The 27,166-nt window shown below is 43.0% G+C and overlaps 1 protein-coding gene and 1 pseudogene across 1 annotated transcript in view; one reads left to right on the forward strand and one right to left on the reverse strand.

Annotated features, from left to right (window-relative positions):
• Positions 1-20,362, reverse strand: part of LOC110565924 (retinal guanylyl cyclase 2-like) — a 60,373-nt pseudogene extending 40,011 nt beyond the window's left edge.
• Vwa8 (von Willebrand factor A domain containing 8) overlaps positions 20,223-27,166 on the forward strand; it is a 332,841-nt gene continuing 325,897 nt past the window's right edge. Inside the window, exon 1 of the mRNA XM_060391483.1 lies at positions 20,223-20,520. Within this exon, the coding sequence (XP_060247466.1) occupies positions 20,361-20,520 (160 nt within the window). The 5' untranslated portion in view covers positions 20,223-20,360. The remainder of the gene's footprint in view (positions 20,521-27,166) is intronic.

Raw genomic sequence — 27,166 nt, forward strand, 5'->3', positions numbered from 1 at the left:
CCAAGCTGTTCTCTCTCTTTTGCCGATGCCTGAACATCAACCTGGTTTCCTGGGACAGTGTGGGTCACGGACATAAACATGCTTTCTGGCGGCAGCACAGACCACTGACAGCAACACAGATCGTAGACATCAAGATGGCCTCTGGTGCCAGCATGGACTACAGACATCTACAGTGCCTCCTGCAGCAGCATGCACCATGGACACCAACACTGCCACTGTGATTCCCATAGACCATGGAAGTCTTTCAAAACGAGGCTTAGTTAAGAAAATGAGCCATTGTTCATCTTGGATATCTTCTTGCTCAGAGTCAGGATAATGCTGTAGTTAGGAAGCATATCTGGGGACAGGACCAGCATAAGCTCTGGAATGCTGTGATCTCCTCTGCCCTCAGCGTCTGCTGCCCTGCTGGCACAACCAGGCATGCCCATGTTTGCATTCAGAGGGCAGCACCACAGCAGGGTGATCAGCAGCTCCATGCATGCAGGCAGGGCAGACCTGAGGGTCGAGTGGCAGCAGCAATGGCCTAGTGGGCAGAGATGGGGCAAGGCATCTTTGTGGTGACCTGCGCCTCCTGGTCTAAGGACCAGCCCTTCTTGGCAATGACATGCTCCTTTGACCATTGTGGCCACGCTCCCATATCTGTGGCTGCTGCCACTGCCTCTCTAGTTCTGCTCCTCTCTGCCGTGTGCCTGCTCCCTTCTGCCATCTTTCTCTTCTCCCTATCCATGAATTACATTTTTACTTAGCATGGCTGTAAGCACAGTTCCAAGCACACTGAAGAATCTGATCATTTATAAGGTGCCTGACCATTAACTTGTATGTCTTCCTTAGTTTACAAGTTATTAGCTTTTATAAAATTAAGATTTTTACAGTTTTGTCTTTGTTAAGTTTGAGTCTTAAAGTTTGAATTGAAGATTTAATTGAAGACACCATTTAACATCAATATAAAACCTTGAACCATAAGTACAGATTACAGAAAGATAGTGAACCTTACTTTACTGATCCTTTCATTGGGTTTCTTTACAGAATATCACAGTTTCTTGTATGACTCAGTTTATCCAAATCTCTAAAGGTTAACAAAATCAGCAAAGACAAAGAGGATAGATATACACTTTCAAGTCAGTTTCTGTTAGGAATTTATACCTTATTTATCAAACATTGTTTTGTTCATTTGTCTGTTTAAAACTTGGTATTATACTCCGTAAATCCATGCAGCCCACAGTTTGTAGTAATTTTCTGAATGAGTTCACACTGGACCACACCCTCATTAATGCAGTTCTCAGTCTCCCCCCAGGACTCTCCAGGGGCAGATGGAGTGGGCACAGCAATGCCATTCTGCACATAAGCATTAGTGAGTCTTTCAAATGAGATTAGGGGGGCCCATACCCATGGTCTTTTACTAATTAATTCACCTGAAAACAACTTCTCTAGGATTCTGGTTGTTCTTGTTTCCCAAGAAATGTACAAGAACGGGTCATCAGGAAAGACTAAAGCCTTGTACTGCTAGACAGGTGACTTGTATACTATAACTGACAGTCACTCTCTACATGTGCCTTTTACGCATCTATGGTCTCTGTAATGTCAGCTAGGACATATGCCAGGGGCTTGTCTAACACACTGACCTCATTCCTGCAGCAGTAGAGCCCCTGGTTAAAGTGATTTTGCTGTTTCCAAGGTCGTTGACTTACCATTAGAATGGAAGGGCTGTTTCCATGCACCTCAGCCCCCAGCATAGCAGAAACTCCATGGCCTAGCTTGCCAATAGTAGAGATCCATGTCCCTATCTCCTAGCCCCTCCCACACACAGACCTTGACAAAGACATCACAATATTCCTGAAGCTGGAGGAGTTTCAGGAATCTATATGGTACATTAAAGACCCTGAAATGGCCAAACTTGGTCTCTCCTATCTGTAACCCTAGCTTTCAGGGTACTGAAGCAGATTTACTGAGTTCAAGGCCAGCCTTGGCTCTCTCATCCCAACAAAACAAAACAAAACTAAGCTAAAAACAAATATATAATTTTAAGTTTCTTATTTAAAAAATCCTAGATTAAAAAAAATGATTTGAAATATTTCCAGTCTTTCTTGTTCTAATATCTCCATTTTCTCACGAATCCTTGTCCAATGTTTTCCTTTTTCAAGTTTATTATCCAAATCTTGGAAAGAATTAGTTTATAGCAGAAGTTCGAAAAAATCTGAGGCATAATAATTGAATGGTATTAAATTTTTTTTATAGTAAATGCCTTTGGGAATGTTAATTACAAATAACAGCTCAGCTTTGCTGATAACTTACTACGAATCTGGAGTTGTACTAAGGGCTTTAAAGTATTGTTCGTATGGCCTAGAAGTCCGGCCAACAAACATTTACTCTGCAGCTCAGGCAGTCCTGGAACTGAGGTCCTCCTGCCTCAGGGTCAGGAATAGCAGGGGTTTTAGACCTTCACCAGCAGACCAACTCAATAACCATATACCGAGTTTCTACTCTGAAGAAGTCGCCTTTACCATTGCTGGGACCAACACAAGGCAAAACACAGGAAGATGGAGCTTCCACCCGGAGGTCATGCCTCAGTGGAAAGACAGCTGTCGTTCAACTAATCTCACCAATGCAGACTACAGTGTTGCTTAAACTCCTCCTCTTCCTTCTTCTGCTCCTCTTCTTCCTCCTCCTCCTCCTTCTTTTGTTTTTTCGAGGCAGGGTTTCCCTGTGTAGCCTTGGCTGTGCTGGACTTGCTTTATAGACCAGGCTGGCCTCAAACTCACAGAGATCTGCTAGTCTCTGCCTCCCTGAGTGCTAGGATTACAGGCATACACCACCGCACCCAGCGCTGTTTTAATATTCTAAAGGAAAAACATCTGGTATTCTAAGATAATACAACTGGGAAGTTGACTTAGAAAAAGTCATGAATGGCTTCCCTAGGGTTGGGAGTTGGCCTGGTGTAAGAATAATGACTATGAGAGGAATATATTAATATAATGTATGTGCATAGATATCATATATGTAGATATATAAACCAAATCTATATCTTTAGTTTCTAAACCCCAGATTTCCTATATCTGAATTTTTAAAATCAATTTAGTAATTTATTATTATTTATTACAATTTATTCACTTTGTATCCCAGCTGTTGCCCTTTTCATCTCTGCCCAGTCCCACCTACCCTCCATCTTCTCCCCCTAAGCCCTTCCCCTAGTCTACTGATAGGAGAGGAATTTTCTTCTATCTGATCCTCACCTGTCAGGTCTCATCAGGGCTGGCTGCCTCATCTTCTTTTGTGGCCTGGCAAAACTGTACCCGCCAGCGGGAGGTGATCAAAGAGCTGGCCACTGAGTTCATGTCAGAGACAGCCCCTGATCCCCTTAAGGAAGGGGGAACCCACTTGGAAACTGAGCAGCCAATGGGCTTCATCTGAGCAGGGGTTCTAGGTCTTCTTCATGAATGGTCCTTGGTTGGAGTATCAATCTCTGCAGACTCCCCTGGGCCCAGGTTTTTTGGCTCCGTTGGTCTCCTTGTGACACTCCTGTTCCCTCCAGGTCTTTCTATCTCCCCCTTCTTCTATAAGGTTCCCTGTATTCTGCCCAAAGTTTGGCTATGAGTCTCAGTATCTCCTTCAATACCCTTCTGGGTAGAGTCTTTCAGAGGCCCCCTGTGGAAGGTTCCTGTCCTGTTCCCTGACTTCTCCTACTTCCTATGTCTATCCTGTTTGCCCTTCTGAATGAGGTTTCAGCCTTTTCCCTAGGGTCCTCCTTGTTGTTTATCTTCTTTAGGACTATAGATTTTAGTATGTTTATCCTATATTATATGGCTAATATCCACTTATAAATGAATATATACCATATGTGTCTTTCTGCTTCTGGGTTACCTCACTCAGGATGATTTTTTTCTAGTTCCATCCATTTGCCTGCAAATTTCATGATTTCCTTGTTTTTAATTGCTGAGTAGTATTTCATTGTGAAAATGTACCACAATTTCTGTATCCATTCTTCAGCTGAGGGACATCTAGGTTTTTTTTCCAGACTCTAGCTATTACAAATAAAGCTGCTATAAACATAGTTGAGCAAATGTCCTTATTGAATGGTGGAGCATCTTTTGGGTATATGCCCAGGAGTGATATAGCTGGATCTTGAGATAGCGCTATTCCTAATTTCCTAAAAAAGCACCAGATTGCTTTCCAGAGTGGTTGTACAGGTTTACATTCGCACCAGCAGTGGAGGAGGGTTCCCCTTTCTCCACATCCTCTCCAGCATGTGTCATCGCTTGAGTTTTTGATCTTAGCCATTCTGAGCGGTGTGAGGTGGACTCTCAGGGTCGTTTTGATTTGCATTTTCCTGATGACTAAGGACCTTGAGCATTTCTTTAAGTGTTTCTCAGCCACTCGCCATCGAGTCAGGGTTTCTCTGTGTAGCCTTGGCTGTCCTGAGAGCTCACTTTGTAGACCAGGCTGGCCTCGAACTCAGAGATCTGCCTGCCTCTGCCTCCCAAGTGGTGGGATTAAAGGCGTGCACTACCACTGCCCCACTAATCTTATGGGCATGAGGGGGAAAAAAGTGAATTATTTCATGCAATAAAAGCATAAGATTCACACTTTAGGAAGATTCTACTGAAACACATAACAGAGAATTTTTTTTTAAAAAAAAAGTCACCAGGAGTCTTCTGCAGGAAAACGAGCCCTAAACTAAGGTTTTAGCAGGGGAAGTGATTATGTGGATGTGAAAGTATTACATCTGACGGAATTTGGATGCGAGAAGTATGAACGCTGAAGGAGGGCCAAAGATTTCTAATTTGCCGAAAAAATTAAAATGGATGCTTTTGTTTTGAGATAAAAAGTCTCACTGTTTAGTGCATTTGGCTGGCCTGACACTATGTATCCAGGGTAGCTTAGGACCCAGCCACTCTTTAGACTCACAATCCTTTGGTCTCAGTCTCCTGAGTGCTAGGATTTCACATACGTGTCAGCACACTCAGTATAGCATAAGTTGCTATTGAGAAGAAAGGGAGCATTTGGAGAAAAATGAAAGAGTATGATTTGAAGGAGAACGGACGAGCTGAGTTTCCTCTTTGAGTTGGCTATACTTCCTTTAGGTTGGCATTATTCAGTGTAGAGACGCCTGACATGGTAGGTCTGCTAATTACCTTTTGAGTGGTTCAAGGCTTGTCCTCCTCACTGCAGGTTGTCTGACAGCATCTCTGACTTCATCTGCTGAGATGCCAAAAACAGCACATCCCTAGTCAGGGGCATCAAAGATGCCCGCAGATGCTGCCACATGTGCCCAAGGGTAAAATCCCCGCTCCATGTTTCAACTGTCACACTAATGACATGAGTATTTGCATCTCAGCCCACACTTTCTCCAGAGCTCTAGACTCATGCAACAAACAGCCAGATGGCTGAACAGGATGAGGATTGAGTCAATCCAGGGTGATATTTATATTCCATCTGCACTCATTCTTTTCAGGATCAGAGTCAAGGTTCTTTCAACGCATCTGGGTACACATTTCTCTCAAATTCTTATATTTGTAGAGAAGTTTCTTATAAGAAAAAGAAAAACAAGAAGAGTCAGGAAGTAGAATTGTTCCCCTTTCTACATACTGTCTTTTTGTTTTTTTCTTCCTTTTTTTTTTTTTTTTTAAAGATAGGGTCTCTTCATTAGATTCACCTGTCTCTGCCTCCCCAGTGCTGGGGTTAGAGGAATGGGCCATCACATCTGGCAGAAAATAGAATCTGTTTCTTTGGGAGTTACTTATTTTTCCCAGTAACTAACTTGGTACATCTTTTAGGATGTACGAATTCAGAAACAGACTATTCAGGTATCTGGCATTGCTCAGATAATAGATTCTCCTCAATTCATGAATTTAGAACTCAACAATTCCCTCTGTGTGGAAGTAAAACTAATGGTGTCCCTCTTGTTTTCTTATCTCCCACCCCAAAAAAAAAAAAAATCTAATAAGTGCATGCTTATAGTAGAAAAAGTCATTTTTTTTTTCATGCATGTAGGTGTGTGGTGTGTTTGTGTCCCCATGAAGGCCAGAAGAAGGTGTTAGGCCTGCTTGTTCTGGCATTACAGAGAGTTGGGAGCTACCCAGCACAGGTGCTATGAAAGAAACTGGAGACAGCAAAGTATCCTAACACAGAGCCATCTTTCCAACCCCGTAATAGAAACATTTTGAAACATCAAAAGATTTCAACAGATATTTATTCATGAATTGGCCACCCAGATGATTTTATTTTTCTGTTACATATCCTTATACATTTAAAAATTTAGAATCATGCTAGCTGTATAATTTTGTCTTTGAATACCTCAGTCATACTATTGCAAAGATTTTATGACTGAAGGAAGAATTATAAATTTACTTCAGTTAATTATTCCTATTGAACAATTTTTGGCATTTTAATGTTATAAATAATTTTGTATAAAACATTCTCATCCCAAACTTTTTAGGACATCTTTATTTCCTCTAGCTAGAGTCATAAAAGAGTATAAAATACTTCTAGGTCACTGACGACATAGGTTGTTACAGAGCATCCAAGAGTAACTACACCACTTTCCACATCCATCCTCCGCAATGTATAAGCCAATCCTCTTAGCTTGCTCTCATCTTTATTACAAAGGCATTTTATTTTTATTACGTTCTTGCTGGGGCTGCTGAGATGGCTCAGCAGGTGAAGAAGCTCGCTCTGCAGTCTTGGTAATCCCTGTAAGGAAAGGGGGAGAATCCCTCTGGTCTCTCTCTCTCACATACACCCATAACAATAACAACAGTAAAGATTGTCTGTCTGAGTGTAACAATTTTTTTGTCTTATGTTAAGCAATACAATTTGTGCTGTTAGGCATTTTCTAAGCGGTCTGCTGTTCACAGCTGTATTGGGAAAGAAAAAGTATGGGTTGATATGGTACTCAAGGAGGCCCAGACTGGGTTCTCATAGGCAAGACTTTGATAAGAGTTTGTATCTCTACCTTTTTCATGCTCAAGGGCCTCCTACAACCCTCCCTCAGAGGTCTTAAGATCTATATTATTATTATTGTTATTATTATTATTATTATTATTTTGCTACATCAAATTTTCTCTTAAGAACAAATTTGATAGATGTCGGGCATGGTTGAGTTCCTTAATTGCTGATGGACATTTAAATTTTGATTTGGTTTTACTTATTGATTCCAATGATCCGTTCTGTAAGTCTTTGAAGGGTAATGGAAGACCTTCATGTTGTGGGAGCCTGGTCTCCAGTACAGTGACATAAGAGGGATCTTTCAGAGGTATGTGTGTGTGTGTGCGTGTGTGTGTGTGTGTGTGTGTGTGTGTGTGTGTGTGTGTATTTTATTTTATGTGCATGAATGTGTACCTGCATGTGTGTATAGGTACCATGTGTGTTTCTGGTTATGGATTGTCACCATATGGGTGTTGGGAACCAAACCCGGGTCCTTTGCAAGAGCAGCTAGGGCTCTTAACCACGGAGGCACCTCTTCAGCATGTAAATCCTGTTCTTTACAAAGTGAAAAAGAGATGGGGGAGGGTGGAGGGGCAGAGATCACCGATTTAAATGGTGTTGTCTGTTTCTGAAATGGGAACACGAGAACAAAGAGGATGAATAAAGCACCTGCCACCCACAGGTGTTCAGACCTGTTTATGGAGCTGCAAATTTGTAGATTTGCTTTGTTGGGACTGTGAGTGTGGGTATGACGGTACAAGACATTCTTCCTTTTCTTCCACTTTTCTCTCTTTTCTCTTTTGAATTACAAAATTAGCACATGTTCGTTTGAACTTGTCAGTTTTGGGCTTTAATAAGATAATACTAAAGGAAAAAATGCTTTGCTTTTACCCCACCATTTACTTTTCTGAGTTACTCGTGTGAACAGTATATGGCCCTCTTACACCTTTAAATTAAAAACATTTTTTCAGAGTTTTTACATTCTAAATTTACTGATCATAATTGGGGTCTCGTGAGCATCAAGGTGACGATAAGTGATGTACTAGCACCTGGAATATGACCATCATGGAGCACTTTTTGGTTTATCATCACTGGCCACAGGGCTTGGGTGTTGCCCCCTTGTCAAGTCTTTGGCTATGTGAGGAACGCCCTTCTTCTTCTTTTTTTTTTTTTCAATGCAGTTTATTCAGGAACCTTGAACAATCATCTGGCCCTGGGGAAAGCCAGCCCACAGCTTAAATAGCCTCTGGGTAGCCAACCCCAGCATGCCACATGGGCAATGCAGATAGGTCCACATACATGGAAGCAAGCCAGATCCTCGGCCTTAGCCAAATGTGGAGTTGTTCGTGACAGAGAGCACTCACCATCAGGAAGGTGGAAGGCAGAAACCAGCTCCATCTTTAAGGCGTGGCATTACGCAGCTCTCTACAGTTCCCCCTTTTTGTTTTAGACGCATCAGGCAAGAGTAGAGGTCTGATCTCTGATATTAGAAATAAATTGGGACTTTGTACTGATGTTCATTTAGGTGTCATCCACCCAAAGAGCATCAGACCCGTCTGATACCTTTTTCTCAGAGGTGGGACCTGGGGCATCAACCCGCATGCAATCAGACATGCTCTTCTCTGGGTCCAAAGCGGCTGACCCTGAGTGCAGTGCTTAGCTTAGAATCCTGAGCGTAACATTTTAGCTTTTTATGGTAGCCAACCATGCTTGGGGAGACTGTCCTGCTTCAATGGCTGTAAAGGCCTGAATGGTCATGGCTGCATCACACTGTTGTGAGACTCTAATCTTGCATATATACCACAGGCAAACCAAGGAGACCAACACCAGAAGGCCTGCTAACGCTCCCATGCCCGCCCATTCCTTCAGATGATTCATGGCTGCAGCAATCCATGATGATAATCCTGTGGCTAGTCCTGCCTCCACTCTGGTAGAATTTACCGTGACAATGGCCACTCTCAGCTGCTCCATCGTAGTATCGAATTCTCCAGTCCAATTACCTAAAATATAGCTAGACAATTGTTTAGACAGATTTGCAGCACAGGGAAAATTCTCATGTTGTATGCTAGTGACTCAAAGTCCAGCATACTTTCATTGACAGCCAAGTTGAGCGATTTGCCATAGGGTATCAGTTTGCTCCTGCACGAGGTCAATCCTCTGATTGAACACCATCAAGCCTCCTTTTAGTTGAGCATTAATTCCTTTTTGTACATCTAAGGCATGAGCTACATTGGCTAAAAGGTTATTCAGGGTCTGAGCAGTCTGCACAGTATGACTCCTGGCTAATGCCGCGGTGGTAGCTCCAACAGCCGCCAATGAGATGGCAGTAACAATGGTGGCTGTAATTCCAAGATCCCTTTTCTGTCTGAAGAGAATCATAGTGTGAGGGGCATCAAACGGACACAGGCACCCAGCGAGGCATGCGAGTAACCAGCTAGTAAATTTACTAGCATTCCAGCATTGGGCAAAAAAGCAAGTATCATTACCACAATTACTTGGCTCTATCTGGCTAATAATGAATAAAAATGGGGGATATAAACAAACAGGTGTGGGCTTATAGGAAATATTATGGGAAGTCTTAACCCCCTCGTTGGAACATCCTGCATCAGTTCTAGAACTAGCAGTGGTGGTGTCCGAGGTCTGAGTAGGTTCAGGAGACCATTGCCCCCAGGGGCGAGACGTGCTCCATGTAAATTGACTAACTCCATGTTTTGCTCCACTTTTGAAAGTCATTTAAGGTTCTTAAATTATTTTTTTCCCTTTTTTTTAAAATTTTTCATCAATTACACTTTATTCATTCTGCATCCCCCCATAAGCTCCTCTCTCCTCCCCTCCCAATCCTACCCTCCCTCCTCCCTCTGCATGCATGCCACTCCCCAAGTCCACTGATAGGGGAGGCTCTCCTCTCCTTTCTGATCTTAGTCCATCAGTTCACATCAAAAGTGGCTGCACTGAGGAACCCCCTTCTTAGGTAGCAATTTTATTCTTGGCTCATCCTCAACAATTAAAAAGTTCACAAAAGGCCAGGTGGTGGTGGCGATTACTTTTCATCTCAGCACTCAGGAGGCAGAAGCAGAGCCAGGGGCAGGTGAATCTCTGAGTTTGAGGGCAGCCTGGTCTACAGAGTGAGTTCCAGAACAGTCAGGACTGCATAAACAGACTCTGCCAAAAAAAAAAAAAAAAAAAAAAATCATAAAAGACTATTTGCAAGAAAATATCAAAATGGATAAGATTTTAATTTCTTTGTAGTGTTTTAGAGTCAAAAAGGAAATCAGGGAGGAGGAAGAAAAATATGTCATGGGCCTTTCTTCCCCAGGACATTTTCACTGAAAGGAAGTGCATGAGGCTGTGACTGCTGTTTGGAGATGGGCTGCGTCTTTCTGATGGGCCACTGGGGAGTTTCCTGGTGTCCCATTTCTGTAACTTCCTTTGCCGGCACACTCCTGCAGGTCAGGCGATGACTGCTGAGCCAGGCAAGCCCTTTTGTCTATAAATGAACCCACACCTATCAGTTTGTTCTATATTACAACCAAAATTAGAGGTTCAAAGATCAGTTTCCTTGGTTATTTTAATTATACCTAGTTTTGACAGGAACCATCAGAATGCGTTCTTGGAGAGGATCCTGGAACTGATCTTCATTATATCCCAGTTTATCAATGATAATCATGCCAGCTTCCCAGGGCTCATTGGAAGATGCTTTGTAACAGATGCTGCAAGGACCTTTATGAACACTAACAAGGAAACAAATCAAACTATAACCTGTTACATGATTGTAATCTAGGCCACAATCTTACAAGAATATTATGAGCAGAGGAGTCTAGGATGTTCTACTTGAAAAACAACCATACTCACAACATGTGGGCTTTGAAGACATGTTTGAAGCATTTGGTCTCAGACCACAGAGATCACAAAATTTAAGGTCTGTGGCCTGGCAAGGCTGCACCCCCCAGGGGGAGGTGATCAAAGAGCTGGCCACTGAGTTCATGTCAGAGACAGCCCCTGTACCCCTTACTAGGACACCCACTTGGAAACTGAGCAGCCAATGGGCTTCATCTGAGCAGGGAGTCTAGGTCCTTTCCATGGATGGTCCTTGGAGTATCAGTCTCTCCAGGCAGCGCTGGGCCCAGGTTTTTTGGCTCTGTTGTTCTCCTTGTGGAGTTCCTGTCCCCTCCAGGAACACTTTCTATCTCCCTCTTCTTCCATAAGGATACCAACACCCTGCCCAAAGTTTGGCTATGCCAGCCTTGATGAGAGACTGATAAGGGTCTAGGGTCAGATAGAAAGGGAGGGGGTCTTCCCCTATCAGGGGGTTAAGGGAAAGGGCATAGGGGGAGAAGAGAAAGTGAGGGTGGGTGAGACTGGGAAGAAAGGAGGCAGGGGGCTGCAGAGGGGACACAAAGTGAATAAATTGTAATAAATAAATAAATAGAATTTAAGGTCTGGGTTCCATCTGTGGTTCCATCTTATATTGAGCACTCAAGTCAATGTGATACACCTTGTCTAGGGGCACGGTCCTATTAACACATAGTGAATAATGACACTGTTGGTGCCATGTTGGAAACCACTGGGTAGCTCAGGACTACAAAGTCATTCTGTTGTCTGCAACATTCCTCAGCCTTGTCAGCAGCTCAGACCTTGGTCACATCACCTTGGAGAACCTCTTTCTCCCATTAGTTGAAGAATTCACAGCATGTGACAGCATCTTTAATATAAAGTTCTCCGGATGCCTTATGAATCAGCTGCATTCTTCACGGCTTTGGCCACACAGACAGGTACTTAGGGCGTGCAGCAGTGATGAGCCTGGGGGAGGGCTTCACAGTAGTGCCGACCTCATCACCGATGCTCACTTTCTCCCTTGCGGAGTGGTTGCCATTCAGGGCATTGAGCTCTGCTCAGGAAGGGCATGTAAGGAAGCACCTGCCTCCTGGGTTCTGCCTCCAGACTTGACTCAAGAGGCAGGCGGCTGCCCCTTCACTTTAGGACTGTATAGATGGAGCCGTCGATGGCTGTAGAGGAGAAAGACACTGGGCTTTGCTCCCCATGTGGTCCTTGGAGATCACCCAGGGCAGTGATCACAGCCCACATGATGTTCTTCCTCTCGGCCATTTCTGCCTGAAGGTCCGCAACCTTCTCCTTCTTGGTAATCTGGGCACAGTATAAAGGGGGCTTGCAGAAGCATGCAGGCCAGTTTATCCAGGTTTTATCAAACATTTCTCCTTCCCGGGCATGAAGTGGTGGCTGGCACTTTCCCAGAACTTGACTCTTTTCCTCTGTGAGAGTGATCGGTGGGTCCACCCCCACCCTTCATCCTTCCTCAAGCGCATTCACCATCCAGTCCTCTTGGCTTGGTGTGTCCTCGCGTTCCGTCTTCATGAGCATCAGCTGATGTCTCTCTGCTTAGGAGCTTGGAGAGTAGAGAACATTTCAGTCTGAATGCTCCCATGCTTTTCTACAATAATTATGGTTGGCGCCTGCAGAGCCATCAGATCTGGAGACAAAGCCCACTGACAGCCACACTGAGCAAAAGAAGATGACAGCAGCCTGGGTTAGCTCTGCCACATACTCCGAGTTCCTCATGGCTCATCTTAGTTGCCAAGGCAGCACCAAAGTCACCCTTTAAGCCACTCTGCTGTCTCTTTTCACACCTTCGTCTCCTGAGGGTGTCATCTTGTCAGGTTCAATTTATTCTTAAAGTTGTCAGCTGAAAATCTTGGAGATTTGTTCTGATTCACGGTGGCTTTCTGGAGGCTGCCATTCCCAGTTATATGCCCCAGTCCATTTCAGGGAAGCATAGCCCTTCTTCCGTGCCTTTTCTCCCATTCATGTAACACATTCAACATGAGCACGGAGAGTGCAATCGTGCCGTTCCTGTCCATTGTCCTGTGTGTTCTCATTGGTGCTGTCACACCCAATACTCTGCTGCTTGCTCTGCCTTAGCCCATACCTCACTTCAAGTGATCACACATGGACTAGCTTATTCCTCTTCTCTTTAAAAATAGGCACACACACACACACACACACATACACACACCACATGACACCTCATTATTATGTACGCTGTTTGTGCTTTGTACTTAACCTTAGCTGAAATGTCAAAAGCTACCAATTTTTATGTCCTCATGTATCAGCTAGTGGCTATACTTTATTTATTTATTTATTTATTTATTCATTTTTGTGGATATTCTTTGAACAGTAAGAATAGACAACTCTCAGTAGAATAAAGAATTATTCAGCAGAGTGCAGGGAATCATATGAAAGAAGGGGGAGTTAGTATGACCTGGAGAGGACAGGAGCAACACAAGGACCAAATATATCTGGGCACAGGTGTCTTTCCTGAGACTGATTCTCCAACCAAGGATCATGCATGGATATAACCTAGAACCTCTGCTCAGATGTAGCCCATGGCAGCTCAGTATCCAAGTGGATTTTCCTAGTAAGGGGAACAGGGACTGTTTCTGACATGAACTCAATGGCTGGCTCTTTGACACCCCCCACCCCCCGAGGGAGGAGCAGCCTTGCTAGGCCACAGAGGAGGACTTTGCAGCCAGTCCTGATGAGACCTGATAAAACAGGGTCAGATGGAAGGGGAGTAGGGCCTCTCCTATCAATGGACTTAGAGAGAGGCAGGGAGGAGATGAGGGAGGGAGGGTGGGATTGGGAGAGAAAAAAAAAAAGATTGTATTTCCATGAATTAGAAGAAGAACAAGAAGAAGAAGAAGAAGAAGAAGAAGAAGAAGAAGAAGAAGAAGAAGAAGAAGAATTCACATGATACAATGGCAAACAGTCCAAGAAGCAACAGCCTATGGTAACATGATGTTAAGAAGGGTTTTTTCTCTCACTAGACTTAGAAAGTAGGATCCAGATCTGTCTAAAAAGACACCGCTAATCCTGCCAGTGTCTTGGCTAGCAGTGTCAACAGCTTCTAGTTCCCTAAAACATCAGGAGGAGGGCTGGGGACGTGAGATAAAAAAGAACAGAACAATGCCCTGGGCAAAGGCAGCTCTCTCAGGTATGCTGCCCTGACCATCCCCAAGGCCAAGATAAGGGAGTTCCCAGGGGGAGCCCAAGGAGTTGGATTGGCAATGAGTGCTGCTATAGTCACTTCCTCTTGACTGGCCAAGGATGCTAGAGTGTCCTATTAGGGTCCTGTGGTTGCATGCACCTAAACTAGAGTTCTGTGGCTATTCAGGCTGAGAAAATTCCAGCAGCAAAGGCTATGAGATGTGCCACAGATGGCAGGAACTTACAGGGGAAGAAGGCTGATAACAGCACAGTGAATCCTCATTTTAACATGGTCCATAAGGAAAGTAACGATGATCACAATTTATTAACTAGAAATAATGGCAAGCAACAGGGAGTGGATCATAACTGTACCCAGGCAAGTAAAGAGACCCATTCTCTTTGCCCCAGGAAAAACCTTATAATTTAGGGAAGGTTTGCTGTGATAGTTACTGGTCTACTGACTCCTACTGTAATGCAGTTTATACATTTTGGGGAATTTACTTCTGACACTTAATGGTCAGAGATCAGGGATGCTAGAAGACCTGCAGTATATAAGTGGCAACTCATGTCAAGACTTTTTCCATGCAACTCTTCAGTGTTCTTCCACCCATTCATACAATGGAGTAACATGTGTGTAGCTATCTGAGTCTATGACCTGTGTTTGCCATTCTATGTAGTCCAGGTTCCCCTCTGCCTACCCCTCCTGAAATATTGGGATGATGGGTGTGTCACCACTTACACATCAGTAATATTCATTAGGTAATATTATTGATCTTTAATTATTTATAAATATAATTATAACATTTACAATTAATTAGTATTAGTTAATATTCATTGTCAACTTGACTGGACTGAAAAGATGCCTAGGGGATTTGTAAGTGTATCTCTGTGTGCGACTTTGATGGTTTTCCAGAGACAACTAGATACACAGGAGCTCTGAACTAATGAAGGGGTCAACTATTTGATGGATTCCTATTATTGTGAGGTAAAAAAAATTAGGATCTGGGGCCAAGTCAGAGAAAGTATGTCACTGAGGGAGTATCCTTAGAAGCAGTACCTTGTCCCACCTCTTCCTGTATCTCTCTGGGCTCCCTGGGCTGCTCTGTTCCACTACACCGTCCCTGCCAGCATGGAGGGCTACCTCTGAAATCATGAGCTAAAAAAAAAAAAATCCTCTTTAATTTTTTCTTACATGTCAGGTATTCATTCCTAGGAAAAATAACTAACACACCTAGGCCGGCTTTCAACTTTGGGTGTTCCTTCCTCTGCCTCCTGAGTGGCAAAATTACAGATGTGTGCCACCAGGCCTGGCTTTAAGTAGAAACAGCTGAAGAGTTTCACTTAGTATTTATATGTGTACGTTAAATCTGAGGACTAAGACTTTCGTGCAGTGCTTTAACAGGTATTTAGATGTACAGTGACGAGCGGTTGTGACTTAGCATCAGTCTTCTCCAGCAAGCCTCAACTTTCAGGTAGAGAATATGAAACTCATTGTGGTATTTCTTCTGGGTTTGCAGGATTCCACTGAGTTTGTGAAATAATCTTAAGAAGTGGGATACAGGGTTAAAGAGATGGCTCGGCAGTTAGGAGCACTAGCTGCTCTGCCAGAGGATGTGGGTTCAATTTCCAGCACTTACAGGGAAGCTCACAATGGTTTGATTTTCCAGCTCCAGCGGGATCTGATGTCCTCTTCTGGCCTTTGCAGACATCAAGTATGCATGGTGCACAGCATGGAGGCAACATGCCTATACACATAAAAATAAAATAAAAATAAAAAAGAAGTGTCAGTTGTGAGCAAAGAGATATATGCTTCAGTTTCTATTTTGAGCCTTGATCATATTTCTTCTAAGTCCATCAGTAAGAAGGAAAGGGAACTATCTTGTGTTAAGAACCTGAAATAACTAATCATGCCCTTGGAGAGCCAACTTGGAGTTCTCATACTCATCCATGTCTGGAAGCTCCGTTTTCTCGATGATGAAACTGACCACCTTGACTTATCCTTCCTTCTCTGTTTCTATTCCACTCACACTTTTAGCTGCAAATGTTTTTGTTTCCAAATCAACTTTTCTCAAAGTGACATCCCTCCTCTTTGACATCTGGTTTGCTTTGAACCACAACCTTTAAATTAGCTTTGATTTTTCTTTTCATTTTTCACTTATCATCAACCACTTGATAATTTTTCATCTGTATGGCTCTTGGATTTAAACTTGTTTTCATAAAAATTGAGGCTTTAAACATCTTGGCAGCAGGTACATATGTAAATCATTTATTCCCCACAATCCTAGGTTTCCCCATATACAAAAGTATAAGACAATAAAAATAGTTTTAGCAGCTGGACAAGGTGGAGCACAACTTTAATCCCAACAATAAGGAGGCAGGCAGATCTCTGTGAGTTCAAAGCTAGCCTGGGCTACAAAGTGAGCTCCAGGACAGCCAGGACTGTTACACAGAGAAACCCTGTTTCAAACAACAACAACAAAAATAATAATAATAATAATAATTTTTTAAACAATATCTGATATATGGCTATGTAACTCCATTGATGTTGAAATCATGCTTGCAACTTGCTTTCTATATATATCCGAACCATTTTCTCTTAACTTGTATGACATTTCCTCTTACTTCATATATCATAACTTCCTGTAAACTGGCATGATGTCTTGCTTTCAGTGTTTTAACTATATTTATTTGTGTGTGTGTCTGTGTGTGTCTGTGTGTGTGTGTCTGTGTGTGTGTACATATGCTGTGGCTTATGTATAGAGATCAGAGGACAACTTGGAGGAGTCTGTTCTTTCACCATGTGTGCTCTGGGGATAAAACTTGGGCTATCATGATTGGCAACAAGTATGTTTACCTGCAGAGCCATTTCATAGGTCCTCGGTATGTTTTAGAAATTCAGCTTTAGAGACCTGGAGAGAACAGGAGTTCCACAAGGACCAAATATTTCTGGGCACAGGGGTCTTTTCTGAGAATGATTCTCCAACCAAGGACCATGCATGGATATAACCTAGAACCTATGCTCAGATGTAGCCAAGTGGGTTCCCTAGTAAAGGGATCAGGAACTGTCTCTGACATGAACTCAGTGGCTAGTTCTTTGACCTCTCCCCTCCCCCTGGAGGGAGGAGCAGTCTTGCTAGGCCACAGAGGAAGACAATGCAGCCAACCTTGATAAGACCTGATAAACTAGTGTCAGATGGAAGAGGAAGACCTCCCCTATGGCAGGGAGGAGATGAGGGAGGGTGGATGGAAATTGGGAGGGAATACAGCTGCAGCTGGGATACAAAGTGAATAAACTGTAATTAATATAAAAAAATAAAAATTTAATTAAAAAATTCAGCTTTAGTACATACTATGTCTTTTGTGTTTTTATATAAATAACCAGCAACAAATTCTCTGACTGAATATTCTGGAAAGACAGATCTATTCATGCATATTTTTGAAGAATGATTTCAAACATTTCATTCTTTGTGAAACCTGACCAGCCTTTCCAAGGTATAGCTTTGCTTGAGTGCTTTGAGCCTAATTCTTGCACACATCACTCTGTGTAAGTCTGTTGGCGTGTTTGCTTTCTATACTTGATAGGAACTCATTGTTTGACAGTACCTAGCAAGGGGCTGCTTAGAAAACAGTTACTGAATAAATGTTGCTAGACTGTCTCAATCTCTCCATTGCCTTAACTCTAAGAGCACACAGAACATTCATTTTTGTTGAACTGCTTAGGATTGTACACACATTCTGTCTGGTGTGAGCTGAGACCTTCTGAGGTTAAATCATGATGTTTTCCCTGTACTATTTAACAGACCCTCAATTTCTTCATCTCTAAAATGTAGGTGTGCTGGATAGTTTTGCATCAATTTAAGTCTCAATTGAGAAAAGCTTTAATATCATGCCGTTGGCAAGCCAGTGAAGCATTTTCTTAATTAGTGATTGATGTAAGAGAGACAACCCCATGTGGGTGAGGCCACCCCTGGTTTATAAGAAAGGCTGAGGAAGCCAGAGGAAGCTAAACAATAAATGGCATCCTTCCATGGCCTCTGTACCAGCTCCTGCCTCCAGGTTCCTGGAGTTTCTGCTCTGACTTCCCTCCGTGATGGACTGCTACCTGGAAGTAGGAGCTGAGATAAATCCTTTCCCTGAAAGTTGCATTTGGCTGTGGTGTTTCATCACAGCAATAATAACCCTAACAAAAACAGTAAGTAACAGCACCTCATATTCGTGAAACTGTGTGAAATAAGACTTAGTTAAAATGTTTTGCACAATTCTTGACATAGAGTATGTGCTCTGTACTAGTCGTGATTCTCCAGAAGAATAGAATGGATATATATTTAAGAAAGGAGATTAGACTAGTTTGTACAACAGGAACCGGGCAATCCAACAGCGGTTGTCTGCACATTGCAGAGGCTGAGAAGCTGGAAGCTGCCCAGGGTGGATTCTTCAGCATTCCCACGCTGGAGGTGAAGGCCTGGAGCATTCCTGTCAAGCCACTTGGACTTCAGTCTATGTTGGAGGACAAGAAGCCGGGTTCTGATGGCGGTGAAGTACGGCACTCGCCAGCACGAGTGAGAGGGGGAGGCAGGCAAACAAGAGCACTGCTTTTCCTTCGAACTCTTTATGCCTAAGTTTTCTTGGGAAGGTAGTTCACGCTCTGTGTGGGAGGGTCTGCCCATTTCAGTAAATCCTTCCTTGAGATGCCCTCATAGACAGCACAGAATTGTGTCTCTTTGCTGAGTCCAGATCCAGTCTAGTTGAGCATAATAAAGATCAACTATCTCAGACTCAAAGTGAGAGAAGCATTTTGTAAGTTTATATGCTGCTTACATATGTGTCATTTTCCAAAGCCACATAGGGTTTGAGTAAAAAAAAAAAAAAAAAAAAAAAAAAAAAGGAGATGACCACACCTAGGTATGATGGAGAAAGTATGAGGGAGAAAACAGGCAGTGGCAGAGGTACCTGGCAGGGTCCAGAATGGACATGACCAACTGAATGAGCCGTGTGAGGAGAGTAGGGAGGGCAGAGGGTAGAGCCAGGAGCCAAGAGCCAGGATACCCAAAGAAATCCCTAGAGTAGTCAAAATAGCTGGATTATAAAGGGAAGAGCAGCTGAGGGAAGGGAAGCTCAGCCCTTGGGTTGGAGAGTTCATAGTAGAGGGCAGGGCACCCTAGCCAGGATGATCCCATAACTGAGAGGGACTATGGTGAACTATGGTGAGCTTTGATGTGTTAATAGGCACCTCAGCCATTTGTACCGGGTTTATGACTCAACAAGAGTGGTTGTGAATAAATAGTAAACGAGAATGTATCCTCGGAATAATGTTGCTTTGACGACTTAAATACTTACTACCTTTATTTTCACTTTCTCCAAACTAAGACTTGGAAGGCCAACCCTCCATTTAAGTTCAAGTTCAACTTCCTCAGCAGGAGGCACAAAGCGCTGTTTACTCAGCCTGAATTCTGTCTCACAATATCCTCCTGGTTGCTTTCTTCTCAGCACTTAATCCAAGTTTTGGTACTTGGGAGGTGGGTGTTCAATAGAAATATAAGATACTGGTAGGTCTAGAATTGGCAAGGCCATTTTTTCAGAGTGAGGCCTGCATCCGATTTGCTTGATTTCATCATGCAGAACTTCACTGAAACTTTTTTGCTTTGGTTAGTTCACTCTTGACATTTTGGGGATGCAGTATAATCACATCAGGCTCCTTTTGCTTTATGAAAGACTGCCTCTGCTTTTGGAATGCAGGGAAGGGAGGGAGCCTTAGCCAGCGTCCTACTTTTCGCTCACTAAAGACATAAATTATGTTTATATAACTCTTGCCTTGTAGCCCGACTGTAAAGCGGTTGTTTCTGATAGTTAAACGTTTTCATGCACCATTATAATGTAAAGTTTCCATTTACAGTCTAGAAGATGATAAAACAGGAGCAACAAAGGAAGGCTAAAAAGACACAGATGGAGGCTTTCAAAGCCTGCTGTATGGAAACCCTGGGAAGATGACAACGAATTAAAACAGGTGGAATTCTATAATCTCCCGTGTACTTTCTCAATTCCAAAAAAATAAAAAATAAAAAGATTTGAAGCAGCAGCGAGGGAAAGCCCACAGTACACCATAACATACTGGGCTAGCAGCCAAGAGAGGATCAGGGAGAGCGCTGAAGTGTGCTAAAGGTCTTTGGCATCTAACCAGCTCGGGACTGTCCGGGAGGTGACCACGCCTGGGGCGGCGCGCTGGGCCCGGGTGGCCGATCCTACCGGCTGGAGCTCGACCTGCCCTCCGCCCCGGGCCGGGCCCACACCGCGGAGCCCGGCGCGCCGGGGGAAGGAGTTTCTGGCGCACCCGCCTCCCTGCCGCTTCCTGTCCCGCTCGGGGAACCGCCTCCAGCCGCGTCCCGGGACAGCGCTCGGCGCCGCAGCCCCTGGAGGTCCCCCGCAGTGCCACCTGCACCATGCAGTCCCGCCTCCTCCTCCTCGGAGCCCCGGGGGGCCTCGGCGAGGTGGCCTCGCGGCGCGTGCGGCTGCTCCTGCGGCAGGTGGTGCGCGGCAGGCCGGGCGGGGACCGGCAGCGGCTGGAGGTCAGACTGATGCACGCCGGGGTGACCGACTCAGGTAACTGGGCCTGCCGGCTTCGCTGCTGCCGCCTCCCCTCGCTGCTGTATGATGTGGGGCAAAGCGCTGGCGCCCCCTGGGCTCCACTCTGAAACCTGAGGGGTCTGGAATAAGGTCTCTGGTGTCTAGAACACTGCTTTCTTCTACCACTGGAGATTTTACCACAAGAATCCCAACTTAGATTGGAGGGCACTCAGAGGGTCTATGCAGCAGCCTTTGGGGGGCTGTTAAACTCGGTGCTTGACCTTGATCTCTGACTCCCAAGGGCTCGGTAGCCGGTTTTGTGTCATGAGCCAACTAGGGCTTGTGATGGCATAGACACGTGTACAGTCTTGTTGGAGAATCTGTGTCCATGGACCTTCCCAAGTTTAACAGAAGACGCAGTTTCAAGCATTCTTAGAGCTGAAAGTCGTAAATTAAGTTAAAACCTTAGACTATAGTTGGAGTGAATGAGTCCCAGAAAGAAAAAAAGAAAAAAAGCGCCTTGCTGACTATCACACAGTGACATTGCAATTCAAAACCTGCCTTTCCCCAATTATAACTTCAGAGTATTTACTTGTTTTCCATTCTTTTACTCACTTTTCGATTGTGTGACAGAATACAAAAATATCCTGAAACAAGGAAGGATTTCTTTTGGCTCACAGTTTCAGATGTTTCGGTATATGCTTGCTGCCTCCATTGCAATGGCCTTTGTTAACTCAGAAAATCATGGCTGCAAGCAGGCTTAGCGGTGAAGCTGTCCTCTCAGGGACGCATAGACAGGCATCAGGGATACAACCTACTTTTCAAAGACAGGTTCTACGTTGACTAACCTCCTTGTGCGTCATCTCCAGATAATGTCATCTCACCAGTTTTGAATCCATTAATCCACCAGTTTGTGGATCTACGAGGTTTTGGAGTTATATGTCCTTAAGGGCAGAAGTCAAGGGTAGAATGTGGCATAATCGAGGGTTTGGAATTGAACAGTTTTGGGTGGCATCCATTTTTGTACTCTCTAGCTATCAGAGCCAAGAGTAAGCATATAGAACATTTAAATTGAAAAAAAAAAGCATTTAAAAACTTTTTATGAAGATTGTTCTCCTTACTGTACTACATGCTGGTTGTGAAAACATTAGAAACACTATGGGTATAGATCTGAAAACTCTGTTATATAGGTAGTACAGGGTAGTTTTAAATGTCCTCAGTTTTGTGTTATATCCAACAAAGGATAGGTTTGGTTTCATGCGTGAGGCATGGGCATGCTGTGGACGGCATACCAACCTCTTAGACTCAGTGGTTGACTCTGGCAGGCCAGGCCAGAAGAAGTGCAATGTGCTAACCTGACTTGTCTTGCTATAACAAAGATTGTAACACTGAGGCTATGAGAACTCTGGGTAAATGAAGTTGTGAGTTTACCAGAGATCTGGGCATAAGGGCATAAGCCCTTATGACAAAATAAAAGGCAAACTGTTGGCTCTCCAGGTTAAGGCTTTCAAGGTTAGAGTGGCACGTCTGGAATCAGGTCATAAGCAGACAGATGTAATAGCACAGAAAGCAGCAGCCTATGATGGATTAGCGTGGATGCTGGGAAGACTGTCAGCTGTGCTCCCGCATGTGACCACACTCACAGTGTTCTCTGCTTGTAAGCTGGTAGTTGCTTCCTAGCAGTGTGACAGAACAACAAAGTGCATGAAAGACAGATGCAGGTCATATGCTTTTCTTCTCTTGCACTGTATGCCTGATGGTCTTGGTGCCTGTTAAGACTTTGTACCTAACAAGCATTAGGTGGCTTACTAGGTTAAAGTTCATGGAGAGTGTATTTGTGAGAGGTTGCAACTGCTTTGCTGGCTTTCAAGATAGCACCTTTACTAGGCCTGATAGAAAGGAGAAGAGGTCATTTATGTCAAAAAGTAGCTGGGCAAGGTGTCTCACACCTTTAATCCTGGCATTGTGAGTTCAAGGCCAGCCTGGTCTATTAGAGAGTTCCAGGCTAGCCAAGAACAACCAGTAAAATAGTTGTCTGAACCCCTCCCCACAAACCCAAACCAAAAAACAAACAAACAAACAAAAAACAAATAAAAACAAGTTGGGTGTGGTGGCCCATACCTTTAATGCCAGCACTAAAGGTTGAGGCAGAGGAAGGAGGTTCTCAGTGAGTTCAAAGACAGCCTGGTCTACATAACAATTCCAATTCCTGCCTATGTAGCTCTATGTAGAAAGATAACGTCTCAAAAAAGCTCAAACCAAACCAAACCCAAAACAAACCCAAAGCACCCCAATTAAACCCACAACCTCTTAAGCCTCCTGCTTTTTATCCTTTTCTATCATATGGTATGGACTCTATAACTTGTAAATTCTTTCTCTCTGTGGTTTCATTCGAAGCAGTGATATCTCAAGGTTTTAGAAACAAATTGTCAGTCAGCAAGGAGGTTATCACTTCACAGAGTAGACCACTCAGATCACTGTGACATCATCACGGAGCCAGCAAGCTGGTTCAGGAGGACTGGATCTTGCAAAATTATGAGCTTGGAAACCCATGGCCTTTTCTGCTTTCCTTTACCACCACTCACTGTTATGTAGATGTCGCTGCTTTTTTCCCTTATGATGTCTCGTGTGTGAAATAGATCTGCTTATAGAAACACTAACATGTTCCTGCATAAGCTATTTTTCATTTAGAAAATTGAAATATATGGACAAATCCTATCAAACGGTTCTCCCATCACTTTAATAACCATCAACTTTTTGATTTTCATTCTGTCAGGTTATAAATGTCTAACTGTACAAGTAATTATTTGTACAAATATGTGTTTGTACAAATTGGATCATATTTTTTTTGTAATTTATCATCATCACGATTCAGAACTTTAAAAAATATTGCCCTATATGCTTAAATTAGCTATTAATTTGAGACTATTCTATCATTCATCAGTTTCTCATTCTTGAACATATAAAATATTTATTTTAAATATTTTTATATAAAAGTAGTAAAAAAGATATTCATGCTTATATATGTTTTGTGACTTAAAGATTGTGTCCTTGGGCCATAATAGAAATAATTGTGTGACTTTGGAGAGTTAAAATTCAGAACTTTGGTTTCAGCTGAGAACAACTGTCATGGTTTAGTCTTATCTCTGTAATTACCAGCTATTGAACCTTGTGGAATTCATTGGCTACTTTGATCTAGAACAGTATATTTGACTCAGAGGATCTTCTGTGTATTAAGGCTTCATTGTGTGTTAAGGACTTTAAGATCTCAAACACTTGTAATCTTATGAATCATTAAGATCCATATCAGGAACACACAGACTTTAGATGAATACTGTTGATCATTTAGTTTTTTTTTTTTTTATCTGCTCTAAGTTTTGTATACTTCTTAAAAACTGGTGTGGGCTGGGGCTAGCTCGGTGAGAGAGTGCTTGCCTACCATGCGCAAGGTCCTAGCTCCAGTCTCCAGTACAAAAAGAACAAAAGGCAAAAATGACTGCACTAGACTAAACTCTTGGCCTGATGTGATTCCCCTCACCCTGAGGATTTTGGCAATACCCGAGATGAGCCGAGGGAAAGGGGTGCTACGGCAGCAGCGGGTCCAGGCTGCCCGTGCTGCTAACAGTCTATAGCACAAGATGACAATTCAAAATAAAGAAATTGTGAATTCCAAAATGTCAGTAGTATCATTGTTGAGAACCCTGAGCTGAGTCAGTTTGTTTGCTCAGCTCCTGCTAAAATAAAATCTCAAAACAATTTGAGTTTAATAGAATCGGCAGCTCAAAGCTAAGATGCTCAGACCTGCTGGACAATGTGGGCAAGCAGCTCACAGACCACAGACATAAGCTGTGGAAACAGCTCAGTTTTGTCCAGTCTTTGCTTTATTTGGGCCTGTTCTGATCAATTGACAGCTGGTGATTGAGTGTAATTAAGCTGCTGGGACTGGCTCAGATTCACGTGTTGCAAAAGTCAAGTGGCGTGGGCTTTCATTAGTGTAGAACTCAAAGTACAAAGGATCCTCAGTCCAAGTTGTTCTTAACATTACAGTTGTATCCTGAGGACGGTTCACAGAACTGAGTGCCAAGTGTGGTCAAAGTTAGCGTGCTCATTAATGGAATCGTAGTCTGTAATCTGTACAACATGCAGATTTGAGAAGGGCTACCACACAATTCCTTAAACAGCAGTTTTGAGATTGGTGAAGATCTTGAAATATTTGGGCAAAATATCCAGTTTTTTTCAGAGGTTATCAAACAATTAAATTAAAATTATCAGTTGTAGCAAGATGTTATTTATTTATTTTTGAGTCAGGGTCTCTTTATATAGTCCTGGCTGTCCTAGAGCTCCTTCTATAGACCAGAGTAGGCTTGAAGTCACAGAGAATATCCTGCCTCTGCCTCTGAGTCCTATGTAGCAACATTTTAAGGAAGCCCTTCCCCCCCCCCCAATGTATCGGTTGAAAAGTAATTATCAAAGCCGGGTACAACTTTAATAGAAGCTCTTGAGAGGCAGAGGCCCTATGGATAGCTATGAATTCTAGGTCAGCCTGATCTACAAAGTGAGTTCCAGGATAGCTAGGACTATGTAGAGAGGCCCAATCTCAAATACCAACAATAAAACAACAGCAACACCAACAAAAAGGGAGATTGTCAGTTTAAAATAAAACTGACAGCTATTCAGTGTAAAATTTTATATTGATTAAACATTGAGTAAAAGATTTCTGGAACTGGCTGGTGTTAACAGGCCAGAGCCATGGAGGACAGAAACTGGCCAAATTCTAGAGGTGGAAACATGTGACAGCTCAAATTTTTCCTCTGATATTTAATGTAAAGGGAAAAAGTATGCTATATAAAGATTAGGGAATCTTTTGCTTTAATAAATTTTGCTCTGAGATCAACTCACTGATGGAACATTTGTGAGTTATTGTATTATTTTTATTGGAATGTTTGTTTTCTGAATGTCCTCAAGGGTAACCTGGGCTCTTTTCCTTTCTGAGCATCTCTCTCTCTGTCTCTCTCCTTTTTTGAGACAGGGTCTCTCTTTGTAGCCCTGACTGTCCTGGAACTCTCTCTGTAGACCTCAGAACTCCCAGAGATCTGCCCACCTCTGTCTCCCAAGCATGGGACAAAAGGCATGTGCCACCACAGCCCTGCTTCTGAGCCATCTCTTGTCTGTAAGATGACATTGTTATGCGTTCTGGACCTGCCTTTGCCTTCCTAGAATGACAGTGACACTCAACAGCCATTGGCTTTAAGGGAAAGCAGTATACACTGAGAAGCATGTTAACTGATAGGCTTCAAGGTTGTGCTCTTTTTTTTTCTGGCCAGACTGGATACTTGGCGCTCAAATTCCATCTTTGGGCTTGTGTGCTCCCTGCGTTTCCCTTGGTTCCTGTACTTCACAGTTTCTCTTCACTAGACTCAGTTTTGCTGTATTAGTTTCAGTGTCTAGCAGGATTTCTTCCAGAAGGAACAGTGATAGCCTTACTATATTCTAGAATTGCATTGTTTTATTTTTGTTTGTTTTTAGACAAGGACTCACTAGGTTGCCCTGGCTGGCCTGGAACTCCTAGAGATCTGTCTGCCTCTGCCTTCCAGACACTGGGATCCAAGGTGTGCCACTGTGCCAGACCTGCACTGTCCTTGTATTTCAGTGTCAAAGAAACTGCCAACTATGGACAAAATTTCCAGGCTATGACAAGACGTCAGTTACCTGCTCATCTTTGAAGCATCATCTGTGGCCTGAGGGTGGGTTGTTCTGCCTATCCTTTGCAGAGACCTCATCCCTAGGGATGTAGGGTAAGGGTCAGTGTTAGGCTCTCTGTTGGAGACAGGAATTCTGATATCAAAGAATGGGTAAAAAATTTAAACACAATAGTTGTCTACTGAATAATTGGCAAAGGGATTTGTATAAGAATAATTACTTTTTATTATCTTAAACATGTAAAATAAACCTTTAAGAAATCCTTTTAAAGAAAAAATATTCTAAGAAGTAAAATTAAAAAGTCCTACTTTAAATATTTTCTAAATTTAAAACCCTTTTTGGAAGGTTTTACATTTTGGAATCTTTTAAATTAAAAATTTCAAGCATATTTCTTCCATGTCTGAATGAGACATGATAATTGACTATAGTTATCTGTGACAATATTGTTTAATACATGGATTTAGCTTCTATATGCTTTATTTGCTTTATGTATTATATAAGTGCAATTAAATACTCAGCAATTGTACTTGCACTTTTTAAACGGGCTTATTCTGGGCACTCGAATTTTTCTAGTATTTGTCACTGAGTATCATATTTAAGGCCACACCTACCCCCAAGGTTTTGTTTTTTGTTTTTGTTTTTTTGAGGCAAGTCTCATGTAGTCTAGGCTAGCTTCAAGCTTTGTATATTGCCAAGGATGTCCTTGAACTTTTGGTCCTTCAGCCTCCCTCCTTTCTTCTGTGCAGGGATGTGTCGTGATGCCTACTCTGGCTCTCTTTATTCTTGACAGGGTCTTACATAGTGATGGCTGGTCTGGAACTCATTATGCAGACCAGCCTGGCCTCAAACTCACTCAGAACTGGTTGCCTGGGACTGCAGGGATAAAAGGTGTGGCTTTCTTTTTAATTACTTGATTTTTTGATGTAAAGTTGCCTTGGGCAGCCTGGAATTTGTGGCACCCTCTAGGATTACACGAATGTGT

This window comes from Meriones unguiculatus, chromosome 9 (genome assembly GCF_030254825.1).
Source record: "Meriones unguiculatus strain TT.TT164.6M chromosome 9, Bangor_MerUng_6.1, whole genome shotgun sequence".
Classification (NCBI taxonomy): domain Eukaryota; kingdom Metazoa; phylum Chordata; class Mammalia; order Rodentia; family Muridae; genus Meriones; species Meriones unguiculatus.